The 15067-nt window shown below is 39.3% G+C and overlaps 1 protein-coding gene across 1 annotated transcript in view; it reads right to left on the bottom strand.

The window, feature by feature from the left end:
• Positions 1-15067, bottom strand: part of oc90 (otoconin 90) — a 35696-nt gene that overhangs the window by 5452 nt on the left and 15177 nt on the right. Inside the window, exons 8-17 of the mRNA XM_084732426.1 lie at positions 13134-13244; positions 11456-11536; positions 11124-11213; positions 8904-9119; positions 8266-8460; positions 7458-7616; positions 6080-6193; positions 4583-4746; positions 2424-2488; positions 1058-1320 (exon numbers count right to left, since the gene is read on the bottom strand). Of these exons, the coding sequence (XP_084588552.1) occupies positions 1058-1320; positions 2424-2488; positions 4583-4746; positions 6080-6193; positions 7458-7616; positions 8266-8460; positions 8904-9119; positions 11124-11213; positions 11456-11536; positions 13134-13244 (1458 nt within the window). The remainder of the gene's footprint in view (positions 1-1057; positions 1321-2423; positions 2489-4582; positions 4747-6079; positions 6194-7457; positions 7617-8265; positions 8461-8903; positions 9120-11123; positions 11214-11455; positions 11537-13133; positions 13245-15067) is intronic.

Below are 15067 nucleotides of genomic sequence, written 5' to 3'. Positions count from 1 at the left end.
TCTGGGCGGAGACTGTCCATTATTCTGAAACTGAAAAAACCTGAAAAAGAAAATCTGAAAAAAATTCCCCACTGTAACAAAAGCCTATTTGTCAGACAGCCTGTTATCCCAAAAACAAAAGATATAAACGTCTCTGCTTCCTCTTACTGTAGAAAAATGAAACCAAAAGATTCCAAATACGAGAGCTGCCATCTTGTGCTGGTGATGTAGTGATCGAGGTTGTGATCGTCAGCTGTCAAGCATCATGTGAAACCCTTTTTTTATAGCATCAAATAATTAATTAAACCCCCCCCCCCAAAAAAATAACACTTAAACATACATCAGTGTGATAAGAAGTACCCAAAATGACAGACAGTCTTTAATTACTTTAATTTGAAAAAGTTGTCTGTAATCTTTGTTATGCTGCCGTCTGGGACAGGTCTCTTTTATGTGTATGATTTACATGGTTAAATATGGATTAAATAAATAATTCTTGTCTCTCTGTGTTGAAGTTTGTCACATTTGACATCAGTCACGTTTAAGACCTGTACTCTGAGCTAAAGGAGATAAAAAAAACCAAAAACCTTGTCACACATATTGGCTTTGAGAGAAAAGTTTGTGTCCGACCGTGTTTAACCTGCAAGAACAAAAAAGCCTGAAGCCAAGAAAGAAAACATCAGATCAACTCACACTCAGCGTGGTGCTGCATTAGCTCGTGTGTGGATGTTTCTGTCCTAATTATCCAGTTTTCTCCTCCATATTGGGATAATGTGAATTTATCGTTAATGTCTAATATGTGCCGGTGTTTCTTCTGGCTGTCATAGATTACTTAATTTAACTTCTGTACCTGTTTAAATATAATTAACTTTATTGAGCCCATGAGAAACCTGCTTAATTTATTCATTTTATTTAAATTTCATTTAATTCAGCAGATCAGTGAAGAACAGAGGCTGAATGGGAAGAGACAGAAGGCATCCTGATGGGGGATTGGAAGAAAAGAGAAGGTCAGGCAGAAACGCAGCGTGCTGCTTGTAGTTTGAATATTTCTGCTGCACTTTTACGGCCTTGCAGACTTTACCATCTGTGCTTTTCTCCTGCGAGCTGTCTGCCTGCTCTTCTTCCACACAGGGAGCTTTCTCTGCCGTTTCTGACTTCTGCTGCTGCGGCTCCTCTTCAGAGTCGGCCACAGTGGTCGAGTGCGATGTTACAGCTGTGGTTCGGATGGACGTGTTGATCTCTGATCTTGGTTTGACGGAGGTGAATCGGCTTCCTCGTGTCGTCTGAGAGACGCGTCTCGCTGGAGTTGGTGTTGAGGCTGCAGAGTGTTTAGAGAACGTCAGGAATCAGTGTTCATTTTCATTCATTCATTCATTTTCAATTAGAAACACAAGTTACTTACTTTTTTTTTCTTCCATTTGTTCACAGCGTCACATCAGCTTTTTTATTTCTGCCAGTTGCAAACTGGGACCTGCACTACGAAGCAGGTTCAACACACGGGATCTTTAAGTGTTCTGGATTGACTAAACCAAACTAAGGAAATTGAGGTTAAGCATTACATTTACATTACATTTATGCATTTAGCAGACCCCTTTATCCAAAGTGACTTACAAAAGTGGATTAACAGTCAAGCTACATAGAAGAGGCCCTAGAAGAGTATCGCTAGATCAGGACAGGAGATGTGCTTCAAAGAGCTGGGTGTTCAGGGGCTTTTTGAAGGCAGAGAGGGACGCCCCTGCTGTGGTAGCGCTTGGTAGGGCATTCCACCAGCGTGGCACAATGCATGAAAAGAGTCATTGCAGTAGTCGAGGCGAGAGATAACTATGGTTTATTTTAGCAGTTGGGCAGGTTGTTGGGTTAGGTATGGTCTGACTTTCCTGATATTCATTAAAGCAAAGCGGCGGGACCGGGTAACAGAGGCAATGTGATCCTTAAAGGTCAGCTGGGCGTCAATCATGACACCTAGGTTTCTTGCTACTTTGGTAGGAGATGCAGTAGGACTTCTGCATGTTGAGTTGATTTGAATGGGTTCAGTGAACTGGCTGCTGATGGTAGCCACCTTGTCAGTAAAAAGTGAGGCAAATGAATTTGCTGCCAGGTTGGTTGTCGGTGGTGGCGGTGGAGGGTTGAGTAGAGTTTCAAAGGTTGAAAATAGTTTTCTTGTGGCAGTGGCATTGTGATTTTTTTGGTTATAGAAGGCCTTCTTTGCAGCAGTGACACTGGATGAGAAGGATGCCAATATGGTATGGGAGACAGTGTATTTGGTCGAAAGTGCAGCCAGGGTAGCATTGTTTTCTGGTTAGCATAACCAGCAATGAAGCTCTGTTCACTGCAGACTGGCAGTTCCACAGTCCTACAGAGAGGGTTGAGCCTGCAAGCAAGGTTCGCTCTAATGACCAGAGGCTAGCAAGATTGATTGATTGTTCACATTTAGCAGAATTTCTTACCTGGCTCGGTGTCCCGGCTCGGTGGACACGGTGAGGTAGACACGTATGTCTTGACCCAAGAATGTCTTCACACAAGAAGGGCTGAACGCAAGGGCTGACGCTTACGCTGACGCTCCAGCTACAACGCCTGTTGATATACTGCAGCCAGGATTGACCACAGCTGTCCTGCGTTTGCTAGTTGGACCTGGCTGAGACCGCCCACCAACAGACAAACAAGGGCAATGGAATTGCCAGCCCCACTCCTTGGTGTCTCTGATTGGCCAGCAAGTCGTTAAGGCCATTTCACCCACTGATGGTTCTCAGGTGAGCTGGTAACCTGCCACAAGACTTTCCTACCCAGAACAGCGGAAACCTACACTGCAGACACTCTTTAAAGGCACTTTCCTGTAGCGGTCATCAACTAGTTATCGACTCATTAAATTCACCTGGGGTTTCACAATCTAGACGCACACATGTTGACATAAACAGGGCCACATTTACAGCATCTGATGAATCGCAGCATGAAGACTGTTGACAGCACAGCAGCAGATTTTATAATTGAAGCGCAAACTAGAAACTTAGACAAATAACAGAGAAAACAGCGATCATAACCACGGCAGTTTGGATTTTTGAAATCATTAACTGTGCAAAAAAATAATGATGATGATATATTTATTCTATCATGTGCTTTTCGGGATGTTCAGACACTTAACGTGAGTTAAAATGATCATAGCACATTAAAAACAGTTCAATGGAGAAATTCTCTCACACGCTGACATCTGGGTGTTTTCATACAGACACCTGATGTTTTCAGCTGGGAAAAACACCGTGGAGTTAAAATGACCGCTCCATCACGAGAGCGCAAGTAGATCTGATTATAATTACATCTGTCCAGTCTATTGCATTAACGTGCTGCTTATGTGTATTCTTGAGACGGTTTTGTTCTTCAGCAGCACTCGGCGCTGTCAGACTGACTTGAGAGAGAAACATATCACACCCTGACCTTTGATGACCATCAGTCTGTCATCTGATCAGCAGACAGATCATCAAACGTACCAAATTATCTGCCATTTTCTATAAGAGGCTATACATTTATTTACATCTATATATAGACTAATGTATGATGTACTTATTTCTATTTGCAGACCAAAATAAACTACTACTACTACTAATAATAATAATAATACTAAATTCTAAGTTATGTAATTGTGACTGCGATATTCTTGATGCACCAGTTGGTCAGCGCGCAGTATAAAACACAGTGCAAATAAATAATAAATACAAATTATTATTATTGCACAGTTATTTTAACATGTCGGTATCAGAAACCTTTGATCACCACAGATCAAACTTTCTGCAATAATCCAAAATGGACACATCTCATCGACCTTTTCATTATTGATCATCCCTTCAGCAATCTATCGTATCAGACAATTAATTTTGAACTCATTATTTTCGCCACACTAAAACGCAGCTCCCATGAGGCTTTGCAAGCAGCCTGTGCAAAAACAGCTGCTGCTATACCCGCTGTATGCTAACAGCTTAATAAAAACTCTGATTTTGCCGCCTATAGCAATTAGACATGCTAAAATATTTTCAACTAATTAAGATAATCTGGATGAGTTGAATAAATTGAACTGATCCAAATTACAAAATAAGCTGTGCTGCTTTTTTTTGTCACTTAACTCTGCAAGTATCTGTCAGTGAAGACCGTTTTTGTTTTGTTTTTTTTCACTGTTTTCTGAATCCTCTTAATTATACAGGAGGTGAGAGGGCGTTCACAGAGCTCAGCACCCATGTGTCTCTCCAGAATCAGTGTCTGTCTGGTGTTGACAGTTTTCATCAGCACTACATCTTTGGTAGAAAGTAATACCAAAGGAAACTGTCTCAGGTGTTTCCTGTGGGTGATTCACAGTGACACAGAGGTGCTGTTGCTGAATTTTATAAATATAATTATAAATCTCTGAGAGAAATATCTCCATGCCTCCTGTGTAGACGCCGCTATAGAAAAAAGGATTTTTTAACACGATCGGACAGACGACTCCCCGTTTCATGCAAATATTCACACGTATTAAAGTGGTTCTGACACTTTCTGCAACAGATGTGAATTTCCAAGCTCGTGCAAACGTTGAATTAATTCCGCTCTCCCTGTGCGTTAATGTTATGCTAATTCATTCATAAGACTTTTCCAGGTGAAATGCTGCTGCGCCTGCAGCTGCCTCACCTCGGTCTTCCTGTCGTGAAGCGTCAGGAGTCATTGCCGCAGCAGTTCCGACTGGGCCGCTGTCTGGTCGTGAGCTTCTCGTTGAGGAGGTTTCGGTCGCCGTGGTGACGATTTCTGGGCCTGTGAAAGAGGCAGATTACAGAGTGAGGAGATCAATCCTGCAGCCGTTTATTAAAAAATAATTTCTTTCAGTTGTGTTGATAAAATCTGTCCACACACAGTCATGAAACCTCTCGGGTGTGTAGTGAGTACTCGTGGATCAGAACGTCAAAATGTTCACAGTCTTTATCTGATTACAGCTAAATTAATTTTTAAAAAATGAATCCTTAATAATATACAGTAAGATTTCACTCCTTTATCATCTATTAAAGGGATAGTTTGGATTTTTTGAAGTGTAGTTGTATGAGGCATTTATCCACAGTCACGTATTACTACTGCTGCCTCAGTTGGTTTGTTGGTTTGTGTCATTGTGTGACTTTGCTGTTTAAAAGGGTTCATTTGGATTTACTAAACCTTTCTGTTGTTCTATGAGATTAAATTACTATTTTTGCTAAAGAAGCCGGTTGCTTTGGAGAGAGTGATATTTGGCTTCCTGCTGGAAAAGTCCGTCTGACAGCAAAATATACCGTACACTTAAACCGATATGATTTTTTTTTAGGTGTTTAAAATACATTTTGCTGCTGACCCCGTCCACAGCGGTACTACACCACTAACTCCTGCTGCTTCTCCAAACTGGAGGCGTGTCAACCTCCATCTACTGTAGGTAACACACCGACTGTCACGACTGAACTATCCTTCAAAGCAATGTGGGAAATTCGCTTTCTTCTTTCTTTCTCTCGGTGGACAGTCAGATGAGAAGATGGATGCCACTCTTGCGTCTGTAGGGTAAATATAATGCTGCAGGGAGCAGGTGATTAGCTTAGCTTAGCATTAAAACAGGAAACAGCTAGCCTGGCTCCATCTGAAGGTAACAAAGCCTGCCTACGGTCGATTTGCAGAGCACTATTTTCCTGTGAAACTCCAGCAGTGTTTTGCTAACTAAATAACAAAACCCAACTAAATTTAAATTTTTGGGTGAACTGTCTCTTTAAGAATCTTTTTTTTTTTTATGGAGACCTGGCCAAGACAGTCAGCAGCATTGATGGAAATCTAGTGAGCTTTAGAGGTGCTGGTCAGTAGTTTTTGTTACATTCACACAGAGCCAGACTAGCTGTTTCCAACCTTTTACGCTAAGTTAAGCTAAGCTAAGCTAAGCTAAGATGCTGCCTGTAGTTAGCTGTTGCCGCCTGATATCGATCTTCTCATAAAACTCTCCACCAGAAAATGAATCAGCATATTTCCCAAAATGTGCAGAACACGTCCTTGCAGACTTTGTAGTTTCTGTCTGGGAATATATTCTGGTTTCAGACTTTTTATGGAGAAAAAAAACCCATCTCTGCTGCAGAGTGCTGACCTTTAGTTGTCCTCTGAAAACCTGTGTTCTCCTCGCTGACACCCGCCTCTCCTCGCTCCTCTGAAGCTGGAGGTGTTGCTGGTGTGAACGTGAAGGTGATGTCTAGTCCTCCTCCTGCAGAGAACAGAACACAAAGACCTTCAGAAGTCGAGACATTAATACTTTCCAAATGATTAAAACCAGACATTAAGAAGAAACGCATTTCACGTTTTCTTCTTCTACCTGGAATTAAAAATGTGCATGGTCATTTACGTTTCCCCCCTCAGGTGTGAAGACAACTGTCAAAGCCTCAGTGTGTAATTACAGTGTGGAGAGGGAAATAAGCACTGACATGCTTTTTACCTGAGAGCAGGACGTGACATTTGCAGCCTGGTGTGTGTGCGTGTGTGTGTGTGTGTCTGTGTCTGTGTGTGTGTGTGTGTGTGTTTGTTTGTTTGTTGTAAAGTAAAAGTACTTCTCATCTCTTCTTTTATCTACAGAGAAGTTTGGTGATATTCTGTATTTTATATTATTGCCAAAAAATTCCAGAAATACTAAAGATGTTTGTGTGTCAAAGCCTGATACACAAACAATACTTGTGAATGAATTGCATTGTATTTGTACTACTAAAGGTATTCTCTCACCATTGTTATGAGGATGATAATCAATTACACATTAAATTTAATCATCAAACTGTTTCAAAACTGGTCGTTCTACTCAGTTACCTCGAATGGAAAAAAGACTTGTAATTTTCTACTGACAAAAGTTTTTATTTCTGCCTCAGTTGACGCCCTGAAGGTGACGGAAAGTCTCGGCTCTTTATCCTCTTCTGTTAAATCTACCCTAGGTCAGTGGTTTTCAAACTGGGGTCCAGGGACCAACAAGGGGCCCTTCAGTCAGTTGTAGGGGGTCCCCAGCAAAAGGTAGAATGTTTTAACTTTTATAACATCATGAAAGTTGGAGCAGGAAATGAAGAAGTAGGGTTGGCTGTTTGATTGTAATTTATAGAGATCGTAGTTTGATCACCTACGGGATTTTAACTCTCAGCCCAGAGCTAATTGTAGCCCAGGGCTAAGAGTTAATCCTGGGATAACTTGAGTCAAATCCTCTGTACACCCACACAGGTGTTTTCCATTAACCTAGCTGATTGTCGTCTTCTTCTTCTTCTTCTAATCTTTTAGCCCAGGGTTTAGATGATTTTCAGGGGATAATACCACAAACTCGGGGCTAACCCTGCTCGGGAGCAGGGCCAGCTACTCCAAGGCTGAAGCTCTGTCTTGACAAAGCTGGACTGAGGCCTTATGCATTTTAAAATGGAATGAACTGCAAACAAACAGCAGCGAATAAAACTGCTCACTTCAAATAAATGAAAAGAATGAAACATCTGTATGTGACAAACCTTTTTGAGGAGCTGAAGTTTTCTTTGCGGACGGTGTCGAGCTTCCTTTCACCTCGCTGGACTCGTCTGTGGTTACACTCTGCATTGTTGTTGTTGTTGTCGTCGTTGACTGCGTTGTGACAGTTGTCGTTGTAAACACAGTTGTGTGTGTATCCTTGACTGAAGAACAACAACAACAACAATAAAGGTGAGAGGTTTAGATTCTGGACCGTTTTTACAGGCTGAGTCCAGGTGAAGTCACAGGTCTTCATAAACAAAGTTGACCAATAAAGTGACCAACAATTTTCTTTCAAGCTGTCTTAGAAAAGTCTTTTTTTTCATAACCTAAAATCTCAAAGGCTGTCTGACAGAAAGATAAAGCAGTGAAAATATTCTCAATATAACGGAGTGTTGTTCGTCACAGGTTCTCTTATGTTCCCTCATGAACTCTTAGATCGATAGAGGCTGTTGAGACTCTGTTAAAACTTTTAAATGTCTCTTAAAGACACACCTTTTTCACCTAGCCTTTCTATAGTTAGACTTATGGTATAAGGTTGAGTTAGCATCGTTTATTCTACGTTCCACAGACCTTGTCTACAGTTTTTAAATGGTAGTTTATCCACTAAATTGTCTTAAATTTTTTATTTTGCCTACAAATGCGTTTTGATTTTATTGCCTGATTTTTTTAATTTAAAAAAAGGCCTGTATTTCCTGAAAATCTGCTTTAATAAAATTAGACAAAATCATTTTGGAATTAGAAGATATTAGAAGAATTGTGATATAAAAGGATATAAAAGGACGTCTGTACGTAGGACGTAGTTAAACTCACCGTGCTCATCTGAAACTTCATGTTCCTCGTCTTCATCTTCATCATTTTCTTCTTCTTCTTCTTCTTCTTCTTCTTCTTCTTCTTCTTCTTCTTCTTCTTCTTCAGATGACTTTAAGGGCGTCACACTGGATGTGGTTGTTATTTTCTCTGATGGAGTGATTTGTGGTTTTGCTGAAGTTGTGACCACGATTGAACCTGCAGAGACGTCAGATATGATTAATAATAACTGAAAATAGATTTGAAATTTTCAATAATATTATTAAGTAGGGCTGGGCGGTATACCGGCACCGTACCGGTTCTTTTTTTTCGTTATGATATGAATTTTTCATATACCGCCATACCGGTGAATAGCCCAAACAAAAAAAAATAATACCATCAAATACCGTGATATGAAAATTTTGTCATAACACCCAGCCCTATTATTAAGTTATGATTTGCATTGCAGTTTTATGTCTGCAAACCTTTTCTAAAACTTTTTAAATTAAAATTAAATTTACTTATTTTTAAATTTGTTACAATATGTTTTTTTGGTATGTTTTCTATCTTGTTTATATGTAATGTTACATATAAAAAAGAATTAACAAAATGAGCTCATGTTTTCCATCACAAAAGTCAAACCACTCTCATTTCTTTATCACCTTCCTCAGACGACTCCTCCACACTGGTTGGTGTCGGCTCTCTGGGAGTTGTAGTCCTCAGAAAAGTTGCAGTCTGAGTCGCAGGTGTGACGTCATCGCGTGAAGCTGCTGGTGATGAAGACGTCCTCGTGTTTCCGTCTCCAGAGCTCAGCGAGGAGAGTTTGGTCGGCTCTGATCCGCTCAGTGTTTCTCTGTCGTGGACGAACAAAACTGAATCTGCAACAGAGAATTCAGAAAGTGTGTTTTTTTAATGTTGTCTGTGTGTGTTGTGACGTGTCACATAAAATTTGATGAAAATGTAAATAAAACTTTTGAAATCAAACATCCTGAGATTAAAGCCTCAGATTAAAATACAATGGTATCATCTTTTTTTAATTAATCTGTTCCACCTTTTGTCTGTGCATGTTAATATTTCTGAGATTTAAATGAGTATGTCTCTACTTCGTGCTTAAAGTTTGGTGATGCCTTGATGTCTTGGGAAGCTTGTTGGTAAAATGCTAACCAGTCAGAACATTCAAGCACTAGATCGACACAATATCCCAGCAATTTAGCGAGCTAACCTCCTTAGCATCACTAATTTATATTAGTTGATTTAAATTGGTATTTTGGTGCCATGCGAGGTCACAGAGTTGTGGTTAAGTAGCCTTTTTTAATTATTTGAGGACAAAGATATGCATCTTTTGAAATATGTTTGAATACAGACTTTAATAAATTGTGATTTTAGTTAACATGCAAATCTAATTTTGACAGACTCAAGGCAGACAAAGTCTTGGGGACCTCCTGGGATTTCTGGCGCCCTCCTAAGGGGGACCTGAACACCAGGTCTGAAACCAGTGCGCTAATAAACATCAGTATAAAAATACAGGATGTAAACATCCCAGATTTTGTCAAGAATGTTAATTTACATCTGTAGTCCTCAGCAAAACCTGAGGTTAAACTTAAACTATGATTTTATTGACATTGGAAATTTGTCTGCAACGGTAAAATTGCTTCAAGTATTATTTGGTGTCACTGATTCAGCACCCTGGACAGTCCAGGCAGTCACTGAACTAACAACAGCAGTGCGAGTGTGTAGTTTCAGAGAAATTGGGGTTTATTTTTTGCTGAATAATGGGGCTGTTGAAACAATGACTAGGCATCCCTCCTCTGTGGGACTCGATCCCTTCACTGTCAAAATTCTGCAAAGTTGAACTCAATCCAATTTGCCACTTTTCTTGTGGACGTCCATTCATGTAGTCAATTGAAGCAAGAAATTCCTCAGTGCTGCGACACTGACAGACAAAGCTGAGTTCTTATGCTGCAAAATCTACTGTTCTTCCTGCATCTATTGATTTTACAGAGACGTCACATTGATGTTGGTGTTAAGGAAGCTTGGATTTCTAGTCTCATCCTCTGGGTAGTCAGGACGTGTTTGTTGAGTTTTTGTCACTTAAAACTATATTCTGGCCAACAAAATAATAGCTCTATGCACAGGTGATGACAACATGCTCGTATGCAGTGCATCTTAGTTCATGCAGGCCCTGCTGTACACCTCTGCAAGCAGGAAAACTGTTTTCTCTGTCAGGAAAGCAGCACAGAGGAATTTACTGCTACAGTCAACTACATATACCATCAAAACTGACTGGACATCCTCATGAAAAGTGTCAAAGTCTCCCTACAAGCTCTGTGCAGATTCTCCCCAGTGAGCAAGACCACTTAGATTGATATCGGACAAAATCCTGCTGTTGTAAATGCTGGTCTGACTGGGAACTAACAGAAGCACAAGTTGATAAGATGCTAACATTAGCTTCTATAAGCTAACTGGTCATACAAGACCAGGTAAGACCGCAACAACAGCAGCAGCAGCAGCAGCTGTGTATTGAGTTGAATAAGTGTAAGTTTTATTGCTGATGGATTCAACTTTATTTTAAATTACTTTTAAAAGTAAACACTCGAAGTGAAGCAAGACCAGTGTTACTACTTATAAACTTATAAAGTTTTTTCTTTCAATCAAACCAGAGATAAAAAAAAAAAAGCATCAGCTCCTGCATGGTGGTTCACAGCAACAAAACAGACAACATTTAGAAAAATATTCATGAATTGGACTTTGGGTGAATCAGTGTTCAGTTATAGGACTCAAAGAAAAAACATCGCGTCATCACCAACTGTTCCTTTATATTAAAAATAGGGGTACATTCCTGTTACCAATCGTGATGGAGACAGACTGTGTTATTGGCTCACCAGGCCCGATTGCTGAAGGATTGTGGGTCGTCTGATCCGCATTTATCTCTTCCAGCTCAAGTGCTTCCTCTGTCACAGCCTCGTTCAAATCTGAAAAAGCAGCGACAAATAAAACAGGGACAGGAAACGTCTGAGCCAAGTGAGTCATCGAGCAGCGGGAGACGAACAGCGGGGAAATTATTTCTGGTGTTTTGGAAGCTGCAGAGCGGTCAGCTCGAGCCAAATGCAATCATGAGCAGCTTGGAAAAACACAAGTTTGCCAGGAAAGTACTTCAGGGAGGATCACAGTAAGTACGTACAGATGGAAGCGAGAGGGGGAGAAACTGTTTTACCTTTAGAGATGAAACTTGTGTGTGTCGCTTCTTCTTCTTCTTCTGCCTCCCCTGCACCACCTTCAACTTCCTCAAACTCCTCTGAAAACACAAACCAGAGAAAATCACAATTAACACACGTGCATGGTGACAAGTTTCCCAAAATTACAGCTAACAATTTCAATATTATTCTGCAAAAATTACTGGAAACAAGCGACCATGCTAGCAGCTGTTTGAGGACGGCCCGTCGATCCAAAATCCCAGTAGTTCAGAAAATGTCTCATTTGTCTGAAAGCCTGAAAACAAACTCAGTCCTTCAAAGTCCTATTTTTCCATTGGAGTTTCAGAATAACAGGCTGTAAGAACAAGAAATTCTTGAACCAGATTCCTCCAAAATCACAGTATAATAACATTATAATAAGTAGAGCAACAAATAAGTGAAATATAAATATAAAATACAAAGTGTATGAGGAGTAACAAGCAAAGACACAGAACAGTACCTGATAGAATAAGTTAGTAATAAGTAGAAAAAGTAGTAATAAGGTTTAGGAAAAGATCATGTTTTGGATTAAAATAAGTGTGTCAGTCACATCAGTTAAGTTACATATAGAAATTATTTAACATGAGGGTAAAATACTTTACAGAAGTTAAAGCAGAGTGGTATGTCAGGAGCAGCCGGCCTTCAGAGCAGAGACCGTTTTCAGGTTAACAGTCTGTTGGACAAATGGGTTTTTGTTGAAATGGGACATTTTTCCGACTGTTGCTGTTCGGAATAACGGAGCATCAGAACAGTGGCGTGGCACTGCTGTGATGAGCTAAATGCTAAATGCTAACAGCGTGATCAAAACGTCTACACGCTCATGCTGAGCAGGTATAATGTTTACTATGATCACACTTGTAGTTTAGCTTGTTAGCATGCTAACATTTGTTTATTATCAATAAATGCAAACTACAGCTGAAGCTCAGGCGATCAGCTTTGACCAAATCAAAGAGACGATCACCAAATTCACTGGGATTTATTGTCTGATATGAATTTCTGCACAAGATTTTGTGTCAGTCCATCAGGTGGTACAAAAAAAATTCAAGGATTAGGGTTTGATTCTGTTTAGGCACCTAAGGAGACATTTACATGAATATGTTTTCTTTTTTGGAAACTCTTCTGACCACATTTTACTTAGTCTCGACGGGCGGAAACGGAAACTAAATTTGCTTCCTGATCAGTCGTGACATGTCCAGTGATAACTACCTTTACTCTTCAACACATTTAGAAGATAACTGCACATGTCAACCTTGCATGACTCTGCAAAATTTGATGGCAATGCAACTGCATCGAGAACCGATCAGTCAGAACTGAATCATAATGTTGATGGAGATTAAAACATGCTTAAACATGTTTTCTGTTAAAATTCCACTTTCTTCTTCTTTAATGAACACAGTGTGATGAGAGTTCAGCCCTGACAGAGACCTTTCTCTCTGCTGAAATCACCAACTTTCCCCAGAAGGAATAATAAACTGTAATCTGTGCTGTATTAGATAACACCTGCATCTTTTTCACAGCATGAACCGCATAAAAAAAGAGGTGTCATGCAGTGTGTGTGTGTGTGTGTGTGTGTGTGTGTTATCTTTACATCACCCCCGTGTTGCCCTCTGCTCGTCTCCGTGTTAAACCACTGACCTGTGGGCCAATTAGAGAGCGGACCAGCAGGCGTCAGCAGGGGGGGGCGGCCTGGCGGTGGGGTGATGAGGTCAGCGACCGTTCCTGCAGTGTCACTCTGGTTATCCACTCTGCTGATCATTAGCGGGTCCATCTCTGCTGGCCAGACACAATAAGAGCTCACACTGAGTCAGATCCAAGACACGCTGATCATCTAACTGTCTGAGTCACAGCTCACATGCAGAACGATGCTTCTGCAGACACACGATGCTTTAACTTCATTCTGAGATTTCAGGTTCTCTGTGCAAACAGCTGACTGAGAACACAACATGTAAACCAGGAGGTTCTGGAGCAGCTGGGAAATAAGCAAGTGATTATTTTGCAATACTAAGTCTTTTTTCAGATACTAAGTCATTATTACTAGTACTCTTATTTATCATTATTTTGCATTTTTAAATCATTATTTTAGAATATAAAGTCTTTATTTTTGAGATACTGTCATTATCTTACAATACTAAATCAATATTTTTACATTCTAGGTCATTGTTTTGACAGACTGGGTCATTTATTTGACACAAGTCATTGTTCTGAGGTAAGCAACTGATTATTTTGCAATACTAAGTCATTATTTTCAGATACTAAATCACTGCTGTGATTACTGTTCTCATTATTTTACAATTCAAAGTCACTATTTTGATGCATTTTCTAATTATTTTGCAATACAAAGTCATTCTTTTGAGATTCTTGGTCATTTTTTGATACAAGTCGTTGTTCTGAGATAGGCAAGTGATTATGGTGCAATACTAAGTCATTATTTTTATTACTTTGCCATTATTTTGCATTTTGGAGTCATTATTTTAAAATACTAAGTCATTATTTCAGTGAATTTTCTCATGATCTTGCAATACAAAGTCATTATTTTGAGATTCTGGATCATTTTTTCTGTCATTTCTTAGATAGTGCTTTGATAAGAAAGTGATTATTTTGCTATTTATTATTACAAGTCATTGTTTTCAGATATTAAATCATTATTCTGATGAATTTTCTTCTAATTTTGTGATACTGTCACATTATTCTCTGATTCTAACTCTTTACTTGAAATTACTAATTCATTATTTTGTGATACTAAATCATTACTTCAAGAAAGTTTCTCATTATAATGATGTTCTCTTTTCTTTTTCATCACATTGGGAGAAATGGACTTTCATAGATTTACAAAAAAAAAATACCAACTGTCTTTTCTGTCTGTTTACTGCATCATTCACTGTTTCAGTTTTTATCATTTAATACTTTAGATCAGTGGTTGAAAACATGAGGCTTGAAGACCTCGACAGGGTCACAAAACAAACTTTATAAACATCTTTCTACGACACAAAACAGTGTTTTGTTTTGTTTTTTAGACTTTTCTACAATCTTTGTTGGGTTTTTTTGGTTTTAAATACCACAAAGTTTCACCTCTCCAGGCCTTCAAGAAGAATATTAACTGTAACAATCACTTAAAACTTTTTTAATTGTTGATTTCTTCTTTTGTGGTCACTACAAGATGATTCTGCTCTTGAACTCCACATTAATTTTGTTTTTTTTAATGACTTAGAAATAATAAAGTGATTCCAGAAAAAATCTCCATAAATAAAATGCATTACTATTAATACTAAGAAGGGAACATCACCTTTACATTTAACGACATACCTGTGACGAGAGTCTCAAGTCCTAAAGTTTGGGAACCAGAACGACTGCAGGGCGTCACATTTCCATTATTTTAATTATCAATTAAGACTATTAGTCAGAAAGAGTAGAAAAGACTTTCCGGTGAAGCAGAGGAGTAAATCCAACACATTCTTATCCACATCCCAGTAAACTTTCAGGATTATTAAGTTGTGTTTTGTGAGCTTTGCCAGCTCTATAAACTGTCTTGATTCACAGTAAAGGGATCTTTGAGAATGATTTGAATGTGGTTTGCTTTTTAATATGAAGTTCTG

This window comes from Lutjanus erythropterus, chromosome 12 (assembly GCF_056507025.1).
Source record: "Lutjanus erythropterus isolate fLutEry1 chromosome 12, fLutEry1.hap2, whole genome shotgun sequence".
Classification (NCBI taxonomy): domain Eukaryota; kingdom Metazoa; phylum Chordata; class Actinopteri; order Lutjaniformes; family Lutjanidae; genus Lutjanus; species Lutjanus erythropterus.
This window is presented reverse-complemented; position numbering and strand designations above follow the sequence as displayed.